The sequence below is a fragment of the Globicephala melas genome, chromosome 15, assembly GCF_963455315.2.
Source record: "Globicephala melas chromosome 15, mGloMel1.2, whole genome shotgun sequence".
Lineage (NCBI taxonomy): Eukaryota > Metazoa > Chordata > Mammalia > Artiodactyla > Delphinidae > Globicephala > Globicephala melas.
Genome location: NC_083328.1, coordinates 16,491,434 through 16,509,556, shown reverse-complemented (window position 1 = coordinate 16,509,556; position 18,123 = coordinate 16,491,434). Strand labels below are relative to the sequence as shown.

General features: G+C 50.8%; 1 protein-coding gene across 8 annotated transcripts; it reads right to left on the bottom strand.

Annotated features, from left to right (window-relative positions):
* Positions 1-1,061: 1,061 nt before the first annotated feature.
* ATXN2L (ataxin 2 like) lies at positions 1,062-12,468 on the bottom strand. Of its 8 annotated transcripts, none has more exons than XM_030871648.3 (23): positions 11,791-12,332; positions 10,258-10,294; positions 9,984-10,040; positions 9,826-9,897; positions 9,276-9,426; positions 8,750-8,874; positions 7,810-7,901; positions 7,162-7,362; positions 6,378-6,553; positions 6,096-6,206; positions 5,346-5,540; positions 5,186-5,257; positions 4,862-4,932; positions 4,392-4,687; positions 4,244-4,313; positions 3,718-3,864; positions 3,521-3,593; positions 3,240-3,427; positions 2,759-2,888; positions 2,547-2,668; positions 2,169-2,381; positions 1,853-2,042; positions 1,062-1,248 (listed from the first exon to the last, which is right to left on the bottom strand). In XM_030871648.3, exons 1-23 carry the CDS (start codon positions 12,084-12,086, stop codon positions 1,199-1,201), a joined length of 3,135 nt encoding a protein of 1,044 aa, XP_030727508.1. In that variant the 5' UTR covers positions 12,087-12,332; the 3' UTR covers positions 1,062-1,198. The 8 variants fall into 8 exon arrangements, 3 of the variants coding, with proteins under 3 accessions (XP_030727508.1, XP_030727516.1, XP_030727511.1); XR_004042699.3 differs by having other exon boundaries at positions 1,176-1,377; positions 1,490-2,042; positions 11,791-12,468; XR_011376714.1 differs by having other exon boundaries at positions 1,176-1,377; positions 1,490-2,042; positions 5,346-5,537.
* Between the last annotated feature and the right edge of the window lie 5,655 nt (positions 12,469-18,123).

Here is an 18,123-nt window from a genome sequence, read left to right as displayed (position 1 = left end):
TTAGCTGCTACAGATAACCCCTTTCTCTCCTCGCCTCTTTAAACACCTCGCCTGTCTTCCCCAGTGCCATGCCTGCCAAATACCAGGTTTCAGATACTCACACTTGGGAATTCTCCCCCAATATCTAACTTCATTCTTCCTGCCCTGGTCTCAGCCAATTTTCTCTGCCTATAACTGAACACCAGTCCCATCCTCTAACCTCTAAGGGTGAATCTTCACTTTATAGACAAGAAACCAAGGCCAGGTCCTATAGTAAGAATTCCGTCTCTGAAAGAACCCCCTCTTCTGCAGCCTGTTATTTCTCCATCCCATACTTGCCTCCCCTCTTCCTCATTTAGCTCCTGCTCCCCTCAGCCTGGCTCAGTTCAGCCCTCTCCCCACTTTCACCAGCAGCTTCATCTTACAGCTCTCACCCACACCCAAGACCTCTCAGCTGTGTACCAGTCAGGCCCTTATTTCCAGTGGCCCAAAACACTAAATGTACTTTTCAGTGTAAAGAGGTAGACATAACTCACGAAGTACTTATATCAGAAATGAAAACCTCAAACCACACCTATGAGGCCAACTTTGAGGGGAGAAAACAGCCACAGAGACTGGGTGACCTGTGCAGCACTTACAGAGCCAGAAAGGCATCTTTGGGCTGTACTGTTACACTGCCCCACCTTGGGAACCACGTAAAACGGAGCTGCGATCTCACTATTCTCCAAAGAGGAAACTATAAGCGGGTTAAGTTAGTTTAAAATTTTATTTTTTTTAATTTTTTTTAAATATTTTTATGTAATAAAAAGTAAAAGTCCTTGTCCAACCATCCTTTGTGGGGCATCTGTGTCTCTCACGCAGGTCATTCAAGTTAATGGGGAAGAAAGAACAGGGGGCCCAAGTCTGAGGTTATAAATAATAGAAAATAAAAGATCTTCGTCTCCAGTGGGGGGGGATAGATGAGAGGATGGAAGGGCAAGATGGGGTGGGGATGGGCAGGGGCAGAGCAGGAACCCCCCACCCCCGCTGGACCCCGGCCCTGCCCACTTTGAGGCCCCCCTTCCCATTCAAGGTGCTTGGCAGGAATTCCCCAGCTCCCCCCGCCCCCGGGGGGAAAGGGGGATTGGGGGGCTGGGACTGGTCCGAGCTGCTGGGGGAAGAGACATAGGTCACTCTTCCCTCCACTCATGGAGGTCTCAGGTCGCGGCCAGGACAATCTTCAGTTCCCCGGGGGGTGGAAGGGGAGCTGCTGGGAGGGATGAGATTGAACTGGTTGGAGGGGAAAGAGAAGAGAGCAGGAGCATTAGAACCCAAGCAGCTGTCCCTGCATCCAGTGCCGTCCAGTGCGGGGTGTGGGGCAGTGCTGGTAGGAGCGCCTCCTCAAGGTGTCTCATGGGGCTGTCAGAAGCACAGATCAATCGCCGTTTCCCAGTGAGCCAGAGCCCTTCCTCATGTGCCCAGCTCAGCCCCCCACACCCCAGCCTGGCCCTGTCTGCTGCGCTGACCTTACCTCGGCTAAGTCAGGAGACAGTCGGGGTCACTGAGAGCTGGGGAGGCAGTGGGGAGGGGGGCTGCTGGATCACAACTGAGCGAGGACGGAGGGAAGCAAAGGACAGAGCCAGGAGCAAGCCCCTGGCGGCGGCGACTGTGGCTTCTGCCCACCCTACATACTTCACAGACAGGTGCAGGTCGGCAGGCGCCCTGTGGGACAGCCCTGCCTCCAAGACCCCTCACTCCCCACCCAGAACCCGTGCATCCTGCCCCACCTGCAGCCCATCAGCTCTTCCATGCCAAATTCCCCCAGCTAACGAGAACTCACGAATCCTGTCATCGGCTCCTCCTGGAAATCCAGGCGCCTGGCCAGGCTGCTCACCTTGGGGGTGTCCGATGTAGGGATAGGGTGAGGGTGTGGAAGCTGAGAGTGCAGGCACCCCACTCTGGGGCACCGCGCCTTGGGGGGGGCCCCCATGGCTCTGGGGTGGGTGCAGCAGCATCACCTGGGGCGGGTGGGGAGCCCCAGGGTGAGGGGGCGGGGCTGCTGTGATTCCAGTTTGGACATGGGCCTGCAGAGAACAAAAAGCGGCACCTTTCAGACACGAGCTCTGAAAATCCCAGTGTCAGGAGCCTGAAGTGAAAGGTGCACTGAGGGTTCAGGTCCTTGTGGCAAAGCAGGTCACGTGGGCTCTCACCTGGGTAACATGGGCCATGTTGGTGAAGCCGTGGGGCAGCTGCTGGTGGGCATGGATAGCATACACAGCGGCTGGCTGGGGGAAGCTGCTCTGAGGGGACTGCGCAGAAGGTCCCGGCGGCAGAGAAGGCGGCGTGCCTGTCAGGGCCCCTGGGTGGTACAGGTTCTGCTGTGGCTGTCCACTGCCCAGGTGTGGGGCCTGCCCCGCCTGGTGCTGTCAAGGAGAAGTGGAGGGTGAGTGCCACTTCCTTCTCCGGTCCCCCGGCCTACCACTTGCTGACCCCTGGTCCTCCCTCCCCGCTGGGGAATGATCCCTACCCTATCCCTCTTGTAGCCACTCACTCCTGCCCCGCCCACTTGGATCCCCCATGGCAGGCACCTGGACGGGACTGGGGGCTGCATGCTGGGACTGCGGCTGGCTCCCAGTAGGCGTGGTGGCCGGCTGCGGCTGGTGGGCATGGAGCTGCGTGGCATGGTGTGGATAGGACTGGTGAACAGTAGCTACAGCAGGAAAGGGGGAGAGAATCAGGGCTGAGCACACTGGAGGGGGCCGAGGAGCACAGCCGGGAGGGGGGAGGGTACAGAACTCACCATAAAGGGCTTGGGGGGTGGGCTGCTCTGCAGAAGGGTACTGAGGGGTGGAGGACGACACAATGGCCTGGGGATGGCTCCCCGACGTCAGCATGCGTGGGTTGCTTTGAAGCATGGGGGCAAACACCGGCTAGAGGAGCAAGGAGAGGAGCGGTCGGCTCGGCGGAGGGCTCGGGAGGCGTAGCCTGCTGCCGAGCACCCTGGGAACAGCGCTACCCTGGTCTCATCACGACCACCCTGCTTCCTGTTCACAATAACCCTACCAAGTCTTTTTCCCTATAAAGTGTAGCACTACTAAGGCCCAGGGATCCACTGCCTTGCACAGGTCTTACCAGAGCCAGGACTGAAGCCCAAGTGGGACACCACCACCCAGAACTCTGCCTGCCTCCCTCGCCAGCTCCCGGAGTCTGGGAGATGGAGAAGACGGGATTCCTAAGAAGCGGGGGCTCTGCACCCCTCTCTCCTCCCGCGTCTCAGTCACCTGCGAGGGGTAGTGGGCCATGGGCTGCATCATGGCGGGCTGGCCTGGGAACTGCTGTGGATTGTAGGGGATGTAGGAAGAATAAGGTGTGGCAGCCACCAGAGGGGGGCCAGCAGCGGCGGCGGCCTGCATCATCGGAGGGGCTGAGGCTGGCTGGTGTTGGTCCGAGCGCTGTGGGGGCAGGGAGCCTGCCGGTGGGGGGAAAATAGTGCAGAGCTCAAGCTCCATCTGCCAGCAGGCACCAGGCAGTGCCACCGCCTGCCCCTCCTGACCCTGCTCACCTTTTGCTCCCCGGTACTTGCCCTGCTGTCCAGGCACTGAGTTGGACACAGGATATGGATACATCTGAGGTGCCTAGGGACAAGAACACAGGTGAGACTGAACGACTTGCTTATCAATGCTCAGAACAGGTGTGACTCGGTCCCTCAGGTAGCCCAGCCAAACCTCTTACCCTGGGCCACCCAGTCTCTTCTCTCACCTGAACAGCGGGTCCCATGTGGATCTGAGGTATGTAGGAAATGTACTGGGGGCTATATAGCCCACTCTGGCCTGCTGTCAGCACCGGGATGGAGGGAGTTGAATGAGTCCGGGGCCCAGGAGAAGTTGGAGTACTGGTGGATTTATTCTGTGAGAGACAAAGGAGGACACGTGTAAGATATCTTAATGACTTTCGTACCCCACCCCCAGTCAACAGCATCCACGGAGTGCTGTGCGCCCAACACATCCTATGCTTTTTCTTGGTTAAGCCTCACGTCAAACCCTATGAGATGAGCTTTCTCAAATTACAGGTGAGGAACCTGAGACAGAGAGGTTAAGTGGCCTGAGATCACAAAGCCTGCAGGCACAGAGGATCACGCGGAGTCAGTGGGCCCGTGTCCTAACTACCAGACTCTGTCACCTCTCGCTGCCTGACAGTCAGGTGCCCCCGCCCCGCACTGCTCTAGCACCTGCTCCCAAGTCTCCCTCACGGAACCCGAAGCCCACATGCCCCCAGCCCATCTCACCACAGACAGCAGCGGCTTAGTGGGATTGAACTCCTTGGCATTAGGGTTCAATGTTGACTTCTTCACTTGTCTATGAGAGAAAAATAAAGTAAATGCTCACGGTTTCCCCTCATCACCCGATACCCACCCAGCTCCCCACCCCACTCACTCAGCAACAGGGCCCTCATCCTTGTCATCTCCCTTGATCAGGCCCACTGGGGGGCTACTGGTTTGGCTTGGGCAAGGCGGTGGGGGCTGATCCGGCCCTTCGGCGCCTCCTGCTGGTGGCAGGGGTGGTTTGTCCTCCTTATCCGATATGGATTCTGTCTTGGAGGAAACAGGGGACCCCATGGGCTCTGAAGCCAAAAGACCATCAACCTCCTTCTCCTTCCCTTTGGCCTCCTCCTTTAGGATCCGGGGAGGAAAAGGATCCAGGCTGGTCTCAGGGGAGCTACTGGGCTGAAGCTGGAAGGAGAGAAACACATACACAACGTACAGAGTACTGTCCAGTCCAGACCCCAAGCCCACCTTCCTTCCTTCATCTTTGCTTGCTCTCACCTCTTGGTGCCACCAGTGCCTATTCCATAACCCCCTTCATCTCCATCCTAACATCCTAGCTCATTCCCACACTTTTCTCACCTTAAACTGGGCCCCAAATTTTCTCAGTTCTTCCAGTTGAAAGCGTTTCTGCTCGTTCTGAAGGCCAGGGACTATGAGAAATACCAAAAAAGGAAAAAATATACGTTTCTTTTCTCGAAGGTGGCTACACAGCACGCCAAAGGACAAAGAAACCACGGAAAACAAGAAGAAAGAGCTCTTTAGAGCCCTTTAAGTTAGGATCAGAGGGCTGATACACGTTGTCTTCTTCTGAATCCCAACAACTTTCCTAACTGAAAGTCTGTCCTAATCCAAGGGATAATAGACTCTGGGAGGAAAAAAAAAAAAAAAAAAAAAAATCCTCACCTTTCCCTGCTATCCGGGACAGCTCCTGGGACTCCAGCGTTCTCCCAGGTTCCTTGGCTGGGAGTTCTTTTACTGAACAAGAAAGGAGAGATGCATGAAGGCCCTTCTCTCCAGAACCACACTTCCCACTGTCCACGGCCCTCAAGCAGGTGGCTCTTACCATCTGTGGGTGCCAGTGAGATCTTTGGAGAAGCTGGGGAAATGGAGCCTACTCCAGGATCCCCAACTGATGATGTCACGGGGATGGAAGCTGAAGAGGTCGGTACTGCTGAGCCGATGGGAGGCTCAGGACAGGAAGCTGAGATTGGGGCAGGGGCAGCTGACTTGGGAGAGCGTGGGGGGTACATCCGGCCTACTGGAAGAAAAGGGAGAGCGACGTGATAGTTACTGCTGGTCAATGAGCAATGGGTACCGGGGACTCACCAGAAACACCAAGAAAAGTTTATCCACAAGGTCACAAACCTAAATACTTAGAAGGGCAAGGCAGATAGGGTAAGCAGGTAAAATGGCTTCATGGCTACCATGAAAGACTGGAATGCTGAAAGGGACAGGCATGACTCAGTTCCAGCCAACCAGAGCTATGCAGCAAGACAGATTCAGTGTTGGCAGAACTTTCTGTATTTCAAAAGAAATTAGAAATTTTCTATGTTTTCTCCTGTCTTAAAATGTTGGCAACTAATTTAAACAAAAGACATCTGCTGGCCAGACACAACCCATGGATTGCCACGCTGGGATTTCTGCACGAGGGAAACTGAAAAATTATTTCCTAAAAAGCATAAATCCAAGCCTCCAAAACACCTTTCATCACATCTCGAAACTGTCTCCCATCCCAGCATTCTAACAACTGACATGCTTACATCCCTTCACAAATTTCTATCCATTTCTTCATGTAGCACCACTGGAATCTTACCTGCAGGAGGAGGTGGAACAGAAGCTTCTCCAGAAGGCCTGCTGCTGGGGGAAGACAGAGTCTTGGCACCTCTCAGAGGCCGCTGTGCCTTAGGGGACATGCGGGAAGGGCCTAATTTTTTTTTTTTTTTTTTTTTAAAGATGGGAAAAAAGAGGCAGAGTTCTTGCTATTACATTACCATCAACACACCTTCCTTCTAACCCATCTAAATCCTTTTAATTGTCTTCCCCACCTCCTTACCTTCCTGTTCCCTGCCCCCAGCAAGTCTGCTTCATAACTCACCTCCATTGATACCGCGTGTCTCAGAACCTGGGCCAGGGCTGCTATTGTCAAGATGGTGAGGGCCACGAGGTGGCAAAGAGCTAAGGCCAGGCCGGCCACCCCGAGAACTACTGCATCGAACTCCTCCCCGGGGACCTTCCCGAACTCGTTGGGGTAGAGGGATATACTTTCCCTCCCTGGGGAGAGAGTTCAAATAACATTAAGTAGCCACAAAACACATTTTACAAAGATGAAGCCCTCCTCCTAAAGTCTACCTCCTGCCTCAACACACACACGCAACTATGCCTGGTTTCGGCTGTCTGCACTCTTGCACTCGACGAACTGTCCTGGTTATGTGTTCTGTGACTCCAGGATTATGCCCTTATGTTGCATCAACCCCTGACCAGAACAAAGCAGCCAGTACTCCACAATCCTAACCCTCCTGGCCTACAAGAAAGGTAGTTTCACACTGTGGTTTAAGGTGCAGCTTTTATAAGACACTATACACTTTGGTTTCATTTTCATAAAGGGAAGAGTAGAAAAACATATGAATGAATATGCAGAGGAAAAGAACATGTATCAAAAAGCTGAAAAAAACCTGTCCTTAATCCATAAGCTTTAGCCTTGTTACCTTGGGCAAATTACCTAATGATTCTAGACTTCAGTCTCCTAAACCTAAGAACTGGGAATAACTATGTATAAACCTATATGGCTGTGAGGCTTCAACAGGAGTATACCGAGCTCTTGGCCCAAGCCCTGGCCCAAACGGTGAGCCCCACATGGGCCAGCCACCCCTAGTAATCACCTAGATGCCAAGCTGGGGCTCTCTCGCCCTGAACCCTGTCGCTGAACTGCACTGTGCTTCTCCTCCTCGGTGCGCCCGTCATCATTCTCCATGGCGATCCGCAGGCGGTACTGAGGGCTCGATTCAATCTCTCGAGCCAACTGGGCTGCACGCAGCTCCCGCTGACGAAATTCTTCCGAGTTGTCCTTCTCTAAGGGCACCCTGAGAGGACCACGACCATCCCAGTGCCACAGGACAAGAGGGGAAAAAGGGAAGACATTTCTATCAGTCCCATCACCAGCTCAGATATGTAGGTGCTTAAACCCTTCAACAACTCAGCATGTATTGAACTGGCATTTAGGAGGGTCCCAGGCAGAGCAGCAAGGCCTATCTCTGAATCTGAGGGACACTTAGACACATATATAAATCTGTTAAGGTTTTCGAGGAAAAGTATCGACAAGAAAGCAGTTAATTCTACTCATGGAATCAAGGTTAAAAGAGAAAACCTCTGCGGGAGCAGTTCACAGGCAGATCAGGAGTGGAGAGTGGGCAACCCAGCACCCAGAAAAGCATGTACAAAAGCTATGTTCCACCTAGAGACCCACCCTCCTCTCTTGATGACCCCACACCTCAAGCTGTACCACATGAGAAGTACCAAAAGACACTCACGTGTAAGAAGAGAGACTGCTGTCATAGGTGGTCTTTATGCCGTAGTTCTCCTCATTGAACTTGAACATTTCATTGGGGTCCCATCCATTGGACTAAAGGAAAAGGGAGAATGTTTTAAAACCCAGGAAGGAAAGCAACAATAACCTGTCTTTGTCATCCATCAGGTTGAAAGATTAAAAATCTGACCAAATCAAGAGTGAAAAAAGGAACACAGCTGGTGGGAATGTCAACTAGTACTACGGACTGTAGTACAAACCGGCAATATCTAGCAAAAGAGAAGTCTTTAAGACCTAACATCCGTTTCCAGGTTTATATCCCAGGGAAATTCTGGCATACGTACATGGGGATACATGTTCTAACAATTCACTAAGGCGCTATTTTCAATACCAAAATAATGCCCAAAGAAACACCAATCAGTAAGGAAAGGGATAAATACAATTTGTTGTATATACATACATGTACATGTACATAAATAGGACACTACACAACAGTTAAGAGCAATGACTAGATCCACAGACCAACATGAAAAATTCAAAATCTATAAGAAAAGTAAATTTTAGACAAATTAATGCAGTGAAATAACAATGCGCTCACTAATGAGCAACTTTAAATGTTCACAGTAGTTGTTCTGATAAAGGAAAATGGGCCTACACAGTACTCAATCTCATCTATAAATTTTTTTTTTTCCAGGCTGGAAAGAAACTGACTTGAAGCAAAGGTTAACAGCTGTCAATCACAGATGATGGAAGAACAGGTATTTCTGTTTTGTTATTTTCTGTATTTTCCATTGGACTCTAACTGCCATCAACAAGCAATAGTAAAAGTGGTCCCCCCCGCCCACCCCAGCAACGCTCGGTTCCAAGAATTATGCAGTGTCAACAACCCACATTCTGGGAGCAGAGCTCCCCAGCTCTCAGATTCTCAGGAAAGGAGACTGTACCATGTCAGACTCCAGGTCGTAGTCATCGCTGTTGCTGTCGCCCCCCTCCCAGCGCTGAAGCACCTTCTCCTTGTGCTCCCCATTCACCTTCGAGTTCATGGCAATGGCTGAATCAGTGAACTTGTCTGTGAGAGCAGATTGAAGATCAGGAGTCAGGTGATATTTCACAGCCTTCTTTCCAACACCCCTCCCACCACGGGAGTAAAGAAAAGTTTCTGTGTGCCAGAGTCTGGGGGGTGGGGGCAAAGGGGGGTACGGCATAAAAAGCCTCATTCTAAGAGTTCAGAAGGAGCAAGGAGTTGGAAACAAAGCAAGGAAACTATGAAGAACCACAACACAGGCTGGAACTCCTTCCCCTGCATCTCAGACACTAAGACATATTCTCAAGAAGAAAAATCTAGCCATCTTCCTCAGAGATAAAGGAAGATGGTAAAGAGGGGGAGGGAGGAGGAGAAACAAGTCATCACGTTCTCTGCCCTCTACTCAAGAAGCGGGTCTGACATAACACCCTGGCCCAAAAATATACCTTTAGTAGCATAATTGAAGTCAACATTTCGGAAGTGGACAAGCATGACATCACTTGGCTTAAACACCATGGTGTCCACAATGTCTTCCCGACGAGGACCACCTGCTGGCTCCGATGCTTTCCGGTGCACAGCATCTACTGCCAGTTCAAACTACAAAAGTCCCATTTCCCAACACCCAAGGGTCAGGATCAAGAAATGTGAAGACAAAACTATGACTACTTTTGTTTTACCCTTTCTAAACTTTCCCCAACACCACATTCTCATGTGCACTGTCTTCTCAACACCAGCCACAGGACTTAGCCAAAGTCCCAAACTTAAAAATTCACATCTTTAAAGTTGAGCATTTTAACATCATAGTACTGAGCCCTCAAATCTCAAACCCATATCTTTTAAGTGCATGCAGCACTATTCCGGCACAGGCCTACAAAAATGAGTACAGCCACAATGCTGACCAACACCACTCAATTTATATCTGCAACTGAGCCTATTTCATTCTCCCCCTCTTCCTCCCATGTAACTCCAAAGCTAAGCTAATTTGAATACACTGACCTTTGAGCTCAGGGTCTTGAAGATACCTTCATAGGTGGTACCATTCTTTACCTTTACATCACAAGTGGAGCCCTGAAAGGGGGGCGGGGGGTAAGAAGAGTGCCTTTAGCAAACTGATGCATTACATTCCTCAACCTAGGGGTTAGGTACCCACTTACCACAACAGCTGTAAGGAAATGCAGCATCCTGGAATTGTTGTAGACACCCTCAAACACCTGTCAGTAACACAGGAGAGGGACAAATAAAGGAACAGCCAGTCACCATCTCACCTTCCTTCAAAATGTCCACATTCCATGCACACCCACCTTGTATGTGCTGTGCCCCTTGCGCTTCTGAACCCATCTGACTATTTCTGCACCTAATCTGCCCTATACCCCCACATATACATCTTTTAGGTCTCTGTACCTTAGGCAGGGGGGAAAAGGCACTCACCGGTGACTGTGGGGGTCCCTTTCCTGTGCTTTGTCCCCTGTAAGAGAAAGAAATGAGAAACTAGTTATTTAAATATGTTCAATCCCTCTTATACAACTGATTTCAAAGAACTTGGTATGCTAGAGCCAGATGCCATGTGAAGATGATCATTTAGGGTACAAACCAATTAATCAATAAGATTTTCAAATTCTCACTTTATAGAGAGAGAAACACAGGCATTAAAAGCCATTTTCTCCAAATGCCAGTCAATCATCAACAGTTGTCAATTGCTTTAAGAAGCCAATTCAACACAACCGTCTCACTTTCTGCAAGAGGGCCAGGGCTGCATGCTTCCAAAAGACAAATGCTACAATATTCGACAACAAATAACCCACCCCCGATGTAAAGGTGGAAACTCACAGAGTGCAGATTTGGAACTACCTAGCTCAGGCATATTACTTCTGAAACAGAAAAGACCATCATTTTTACGTCCTAAACCCTGGAGGATGGGGGTACTCCCTCTATAATCCACCCTTCTCGACTTCTTTACTCATTCAGCCTGTTACCCACTCTGGGAGGGGTCACCTATCGCCCGGTAACCCTGCTCCTCGCTGGGTGATGTAACCAGCGGTTGAAGAGGGCGATCGGGGGCCGTTGGCGGGGCTGGGGGACAGCGCAGCCGCAAAACCTATCCACCGGGAAGCCTCGCCCGGTCTGCGCCTGCGCACTAAAGCCCACGGGCCTCTTCCAACCCCCCCCCTCACGCGATCAGAACCCATTGCGCCTGCGTGTACCTCCACTCTCAATTCCATACACCCACACAAGAAGAAACCGAGTGGGGTGTCCACCACTCATCCAACAACACCAGGCGATCCCGTCCACGCACACTCCCAGCAGCTGCCCTATATGTTACCCGGGGCTGGAGAATGGCCGGGTCATAAGACACAGCATCCGCGCACACGTAGGGGAAGAGCGCGCGCGCGCGCTGGAGGTTCCCGACCCGCAGTCCTCCCAGCTTCGTCCCTCCTTCCGTCCCCCCGCCCACCCTGCTCCCCTCCTACTGGCCAGACTGGGAAGGGGGAGGTAGCAACTCGCTCCCAAGTCCCTCCCTCCCCATTGGCCAAACTGTGGGCCGCGCGCCCCCCTCCATTGGCTACGGCCAGGGACCCCTTCCCGCAGCTGACTCCCCATTGGCTGAAGCCGGGGACCGCCAGACCCTTCGTGGTAATGGAGCCGGGGACCCCGATCACCTCTTCACCCCCCCCCCAAACTCCTCGTTCCGACGCCGCTGGCGGGATGCGCCCTGCCTGCCCTTAAAGCCCAGGTCCCGAGCCCTGACTAGGCTCGCAGAGGTGAACACGGCCCCTAAATGCCCCGGTGGCCATCCGGGGGCCCTTTTCCTCCGACCTGTTTGGACCTGAGGAGCCCAACCCCAGCTTCCCGGGGTTTCCCCACTCCCCCTGGCGCCCCTCAAAGGTGGCCAGGCTGGAAGTCCGCCTCGCGCGGTGTCTCAGCCACCTCGGCTCCAGCGCCCGGAAACCCACCCATCCTCACCTGGCGCTGCCGATGGCCGCTGCCCCTGGCCTCTCCTGATGTTGTTGCTGCGGCGGCGGCGGCGCCAAGATGCTCTCAGCTCCCCGGCGGAGCCCGCTCCCGGCAGCGGCTGCAGGCCCCAAGCAGGGGGAAGCAGCGGCGGGAGGCCCTGGGGGAGCCGAGGTGGAGGCCAGGGGCCCCGGGAGGCCGCCGTTGGGAGGGCTGGTGCCCCCGGGAGGCCGGCGGGCCACGGCCTGTTGCGTGGGGGGCGGCTGCTGGGGCTGGGAGGTCTGTTGTGGCGGCTGAGGCTTCAACATGATGGCAGCGTCCGGAAGGGGAATTAGGGGGAAGGGAGGGAGAGAGGAAGCCGGGGCTGGGCCCCCGCCGGAGAGCGCGGGAAACGACGGGGACTGGGAAGCTGGGGACCCGCCGTTGGCGGGCGGGGGCGAGCCCCGCGGTGTCGGGGGTGGAGAGAGAAGATCGCGCTGCGAGGAAGCGCCGCGAGGCGGAAGGGGAGGGGGTCTCGCGGGCCGGAGGAAAGCAAGAGGGCGCGAGCCGGCTTGGCGCGCGTGCGCGTCGCCGGGGAAAGGGGAGGGGGAAGAGCGCCCGGGCGGGAGCTCCCGAAGGGGGGGGAGAGGAGGGAGCGGCGGCGCGAGCTGTCCCCGCGCACCGGGGCGTTTAGCTCCGGGCGGGAGAGGCGAGAATAAAAAAAGGTGAATCTCGCGCCCCTCGCCTTTGGAGTTGGGAAAGAGCAGCGCGGGCGCTCACGCGCGCCAAGGACTTATGGTCTCTAGGTCTCAAGGAGCCCGAAAGGCTGCCAACCGCTGTCGCTTCACAATGAGCGTCTGAAGCGCTGGGGGTGGAGCCGAAGAAGCAGAGAGGAAGGAAGAGCCGGCCGCCCCGCCTAGGCCGCCGGCGTAGCGTCGGGATACCTCCGCAGTCGTGTGAGAAGTCACGACGAAGGGTACAGTTCTTCCGCCATTTGGGGGCCCATGGGCGGAGTCTTGAGTGCAAAAAGAAATCCCGCGACTAGACCAGGGACTTATCCTAGGCTTGTGGTACGTTGCATGGGGCCCTTATCTGCTTTACATAAAAGACTGATAGGCATTAAAGTTATCAGTTTGAGTATGCTGATCGTTGGGGATAAATCTATGCCTAATTCTAAATTATTTTAATGATTTTCAACCAAATGGTTTCTCCATGCCCTAGGATGAACCCTTAAACTATAGTAACAGAGACTGAAGGCCATAGTTCCTAGGGTCTAGTTCAAAATCCTCCACCCAACTCCGCAATGAAGGCAGCCTTCATTCATTCAAATTAGTTGGGCATTAGGACATTAGGCTAGGTGCCTCGGATGTAACTAATTAAACCACTTCTTGCTCTCAAGGAGTTCAAACTAATGGTAGATTCAGAGAATTAGATGAGATCTATTAGGTGAAGCACAGGGCACTATGATAGTACAGCTAATTCAGCTTTGGGTGATGGATTTCTAGGCAGGGGAAATAGGATATGACAAGGTAAGAAAACTTCATTATGTCGAGTATAAGATAAGAGGGAGGAATTTAAAAAAAAAAACAAAAACACAAAACTGGAAAGGTAAGTAACCAAGGACCAGAGTTTAAAAGAGATGTGGAGGGACTTCCCTGGTGGTCTAGTGGCTAAGACTCCACTCTCCCAATGCAGGGGGCCCGGGTTCGATCCCTAGTCAGGGAACTGGATCCCACACTCCACAACTAAAGATCCAGTATGCCACAACGAAGATCCTGCACGTGGCAACGAAGATCTGTGGTCCACAGCAAATACGTGCTGCAGCCAAATAAATAAATATTTTTTAAAATAAATAAAAGGCACTTCCCTGGTGGCACAGTGGTTAAGAATCTGCCTGCCGATGCAGGGGACACGGGTTTGAGCCCTGGTCTGGGAAGATCCCACATGCCGCAGAGCAACTAAGCCTGTGTGCCACAACTACTGAGCCTGCGTGCCACAACAACTGAAGCCCACATGCCTAGAGCTCGAGCTCCACAACAAGAGAAGCCACCACAATGAGAAACCCGTGCACCGCAACGAAGAGTAGGCCCTGCTTGCCGAAACTAGAGCAACTAGAGAAAGCCCGCGCACAGCAATGAAGACCCAACCCCCCAAAATTAATTAATTAATTAATTATTTTTAAAAAAGAGACGTGGACATCATCCTCAAAGCAGTGGGGAGCCTTTTACAGAAAATGAAGAGAACATATTTGCATTGTTAAAGGATTACTGTTTCTTTGCAAAGTGGAGAGTGGAGTGGAGTGATGGGTCTGTGGTCTTAATCCTGGCAAAACTTTCAACATGTCATCCTCTCTTCACTCAGGCATTAGCATTGGAACTCCTCCAGCTCCCAACTCTCCCCTGAACATGCACACACTTAGCTAAAAGTCTACCTTACTCTTTGGGAACTATTCCTTCGCCCCACCTCTCTCCTAGCTTTTTAGAGTGTTAGGTTCCCTCCCTCTGTGTTTGGCCAGCAATTTTCTCCACTGTATTCTGTGAGCTCCCTTTCGTTCTGTTTTCCTGCTGGTATCAGCGCCCTCATGGCTGGGATCTTATTCTTGCTGCTCCTTCTGTGACACCTGGCACAATGCAGGCAGTCAATTAAACACCTATGAAGTGGATGGATCCAAGAGGTATTTTGAGGACCATGTCTCCTGGTTGTCTGAATAACTGTCTAGTTCTTTCCTGGCATTATGCCACCTCCCCGGCCTCGTTATGGGCACTCCTGTCTCCCCACCCACATTCTGCTCCCACACTCTGTTTTGTCTCAGCCTGTTAAACTCCCATTTCCGCAACATGCCTTGCCCTTATTCAGCTCTGCCTGTACATGTGCTGTTTCTTCACCTACTTCTCATTCTTCAAGCTCAGGTGTCAGTCCTTTCGAACATCTTGTTATTGACTCCCTCCTCCAGGTTCCCAGAACACTGTGATTTTCTTTTTTTTTTTTTGGCTCCCCTTTCCATTGGAGCCTAAGGTCATTAAGGTCAGGGACTGTATTTTACTCATTTCTCTATACTTCCTGTCTAGCTCAGTGGCTCGCACACAGTCATTCAATAAATTGATAAATGAATGAAATGTCTTATTACCTGCAGTTTAGAGATTATATCACTGTGATTTGCTCTGGAGTGATCTCCAGGGTACACTGTTAAGTGAAGAAAGCAAAGAGTATAAACTATGCTTCCTGTGTGCAAGGAAGAAGGGGAAATAAGAAAACAAATATATCTGCAAATTCTTCCAAAGAAAAACACAAGAAGGGTAAACCAAAAACTAATAAAATTGGGCACCCATGAGGGGTGGGAGAAGATGAGGGTTCCTTGGTTGTTGGGTTACATCCCTCTTTTTGAGGGAAACAACAGTGCCCTGAATGGGGAAAGGGAGACACTTCTTTGAGCCTTCTCATATAGTTTTGACTTTTCAAATAATGGTCAACATATTTAAAAAATTAAATCAACAGAAACAGAGTACGTAAAATCTGAATACAGACATAAATAAATGAACCCAACACTATTTTAGATAAGTAAAAATAACACCCTTGGGCTTCCCTGGTGGCGCAGTGGTTAAGAATCCGCCTGCCAATGCAGGGGACATGGGTTCGCGCCCTGGTCCAGGAAGATCCCACATGTCGCAGAGCACCTCAACCTGTGCACCACAACTACTGAGCCTGCACTATAGAGCCCGTGAGCCACAACTACTGAAACCTGCATGCCACAACTACTGAAGCCTGCGCACCTAGAGCCTGTGCTCCACAACAAGAGAAGCCACGACAATGAGAAGCCTGCGCACCGCCAACGAAGAGTAGCCCCTGCTCGCCGCAACTAGAGAAAGCCCACCTGCAGCAACGAAGAGCCAACGCAGGCAAAAATAAAAAACAAATAAATTTATTTAAAAAAATACCCTGAAGGGCAAAAAAATAGAACTAATTCAAGTAACTTTTAAGCACCTTCTGCTAAAGAAAAAAAATATCTGCAAACCTTGAATTCTTCTTAAGTCAGTTTGCTCTAGTAGTAAGGGCATGGCAATTCGGAAATTATTTTGGGTGTATGGTAGGATTGAGCACATGAGTAAATATGCAGACTGGTTGGGAGCGTTCTCACTGAGGAAGTAGGGAGAAGCAAATGTGGAGTGAGAGAAGTGAGCAAAAACTGTGGGGATTGGAATGGGAAGCATCAGTATAAATTTTTTTTAATTTATTCATTTTTATTTATTTTTATTTTTGGCTGCGTTGGGTCATCGTTGCTGTGCACGGGCTTTTTCTCTAGTTGGGGTGAGCGGGGGCTACTCTTTGTTGCGGTGCATGGGCTTCTCATTGCGGTAGCTTCTCATTGCAGAGCACGGGCTCTAGGCATGCGGGCTTCAGTAGCTGTAGCACGCGGGCTCAGTAGTTGTGGTGCACAGGCTTAGTTGCTCCGCGGCATGTGGGATCTTCCCGGACCAGAGCTCGAACCCATGTCCCCTGCATTGGCAGGCAGATTCTTAACCACTGCGCCACCAGGGAAGCTCCAGTATAAAATTTATGGGAAAAAATTAGGTGGATAGACAGACTGATATTTACACAAGTTCCCAGATCTTGTTTACTAAATATTCCACTGAAAGAAACCAGGGCTCCTTGAAGAAATGGCTGATTCCAGCCTGGACAGGCGCGAGGAAGGTACCAGATGAGCTTGGAACATTTTGTTGTGCCAGAAAATAAATACTAAAAACATTTATAAGCGCATCAAAGAGCCACTGGAGCCATCTTGAGGTGGCCAAATCTGGCACAATTTGAGCATTGAAACAAATCAGGATAGTGAGTGATTATAGCTCATTGAATAAAAGAATCCATGCATCCATACTGTTAACAGATATAAACATACATGCAGGACTTGCCTGGTGGCACAGTGGTTAAGAATCCGCCTGCCATTGCAGGGGACACGGGTTCGATCCGTGGTCTGGCAAAAGCCCACATGCCATGGACCAACTAAGCCCGTGCAACACAATTAATAAGCCTGCACTCTAGAGCCCGCTAGCCACAACTACTGAGCCCACGTGCCACAGCTACTGAAGCCCACGTGCCCTAGAGCCCACACTCCACAACAGAGTAGCCCCCGCTCGCTGCAGCTAGAGAAAGCCCGCTTGCAGCAACGAAGATCCAATGCAGCCAAAAGTAAAATTAAATAAATAAATAGTGCATACACTGCTAAAAAGAAGAAACGTAGAAATGACTGTGTTTTTCAAAAATGTCCATGGCATGAAAGGCAAAGAAAGGTTGAGGAACTGCTCCAGATTAAAGGAGGCTAAAAGTGACTAACAACTAGATGAAATGCTTGATCCTGGCCTAAATGCAGAACAAAATTGCTATAAAAGACATTGTGGGAAACTTGATGAATTTGGAATATAGACTATGAAGTATTACATCCATGATAAATTTCTTGAATGTGCTAACTCTGTAGATGTGTAGGAGTATATTCTTAGTAATTATACACCAAAGTATTATGGGGCAAAGGAACATGATATATGCAGCCTACTATTAAATAGTTCAAGTTACATATATTCTTTATACACCCACAGAGAAAATGATGAAGCAAATTGGCAAAATATTAGTTGTTTGTGAATCTTGGTAAATGTTATACTATAGTTCTAGGTAGTAGCCTTTCAACTTACCTGTAAATTTGAAATTTAAAAAAAAAATTTTTTTTTTTGACACTCAGTTTGTGAGATCTTAGTTCCCCAGCCAGGGATTGAACCCCGGCCCTCGGCAGTGAGAGCACCGAGTCCTAACCACTGGACCACCAGGGAATTCCCTGAAATTATTTTTTTAAAATAAGGAATTAACATGTAATTAAATAAGTTAAAATTATTTGACACCTCTAAAGTTAAGGAAAGGAATAAACCACCTAATTATATTTACTAAACACTCATAAACTCGTTGATAAATTAGGTGAAGAGTTTTTAGCTCTTGAGAGTACCCTTAGGCAGTACCCCAGTGTTCACTGCAAAGTAATCCCACTTTGAGGTTCAGGTGTTACTAGACTCCATTGATACAAAGAGGCCACATTCCTCACTTAAGACATGTTAAGAGAGAGTGGCTGGAACAGCAAGAGACATTCGTTATGATGAAGCCCAGCTCTACGACATGTCCCCGACCGATATCCCACAGGGGCAGTTTTCCTTCACAAAGGCCTGCACGGTAGCAGAAAGAATAGAGAGTCTGTCCCGGGAGACGAGAACTCTAGCTCTGCCTTTGTCTCTTATTAGCTCTACCGACGAGGGCAAGTGATTGGACTTCTGGGGCCCCAGTCTGAATCTGTAAAAGGAGGGGCTGGATTAGAGGAAGGATCCCATACTC

Coding starts and splice junctions, on each gene's coding strand:
- ATXN2L (XM_030871656.3), bottom strand. CDS start 12,086: ATGTTGAAGCCTCAGCCGCCACAACAGACCTCCCAGCCCCAGCAGCCG. Junction 9,427..9,825: donor TCAAGACCCTGAGCTCAAAG/GTCAGTGTATTC, acceptor GGACTTTTGTAG/TTTGAACTGGCAGTAGATGC. Junction 3,428..3,520: donor CAAGTACCGGGGAGCAAAAG/GTGAGCAGGGTC, acceptor CCCCACCGGCAG/GCTCCCTGCCCCCACAGCGC.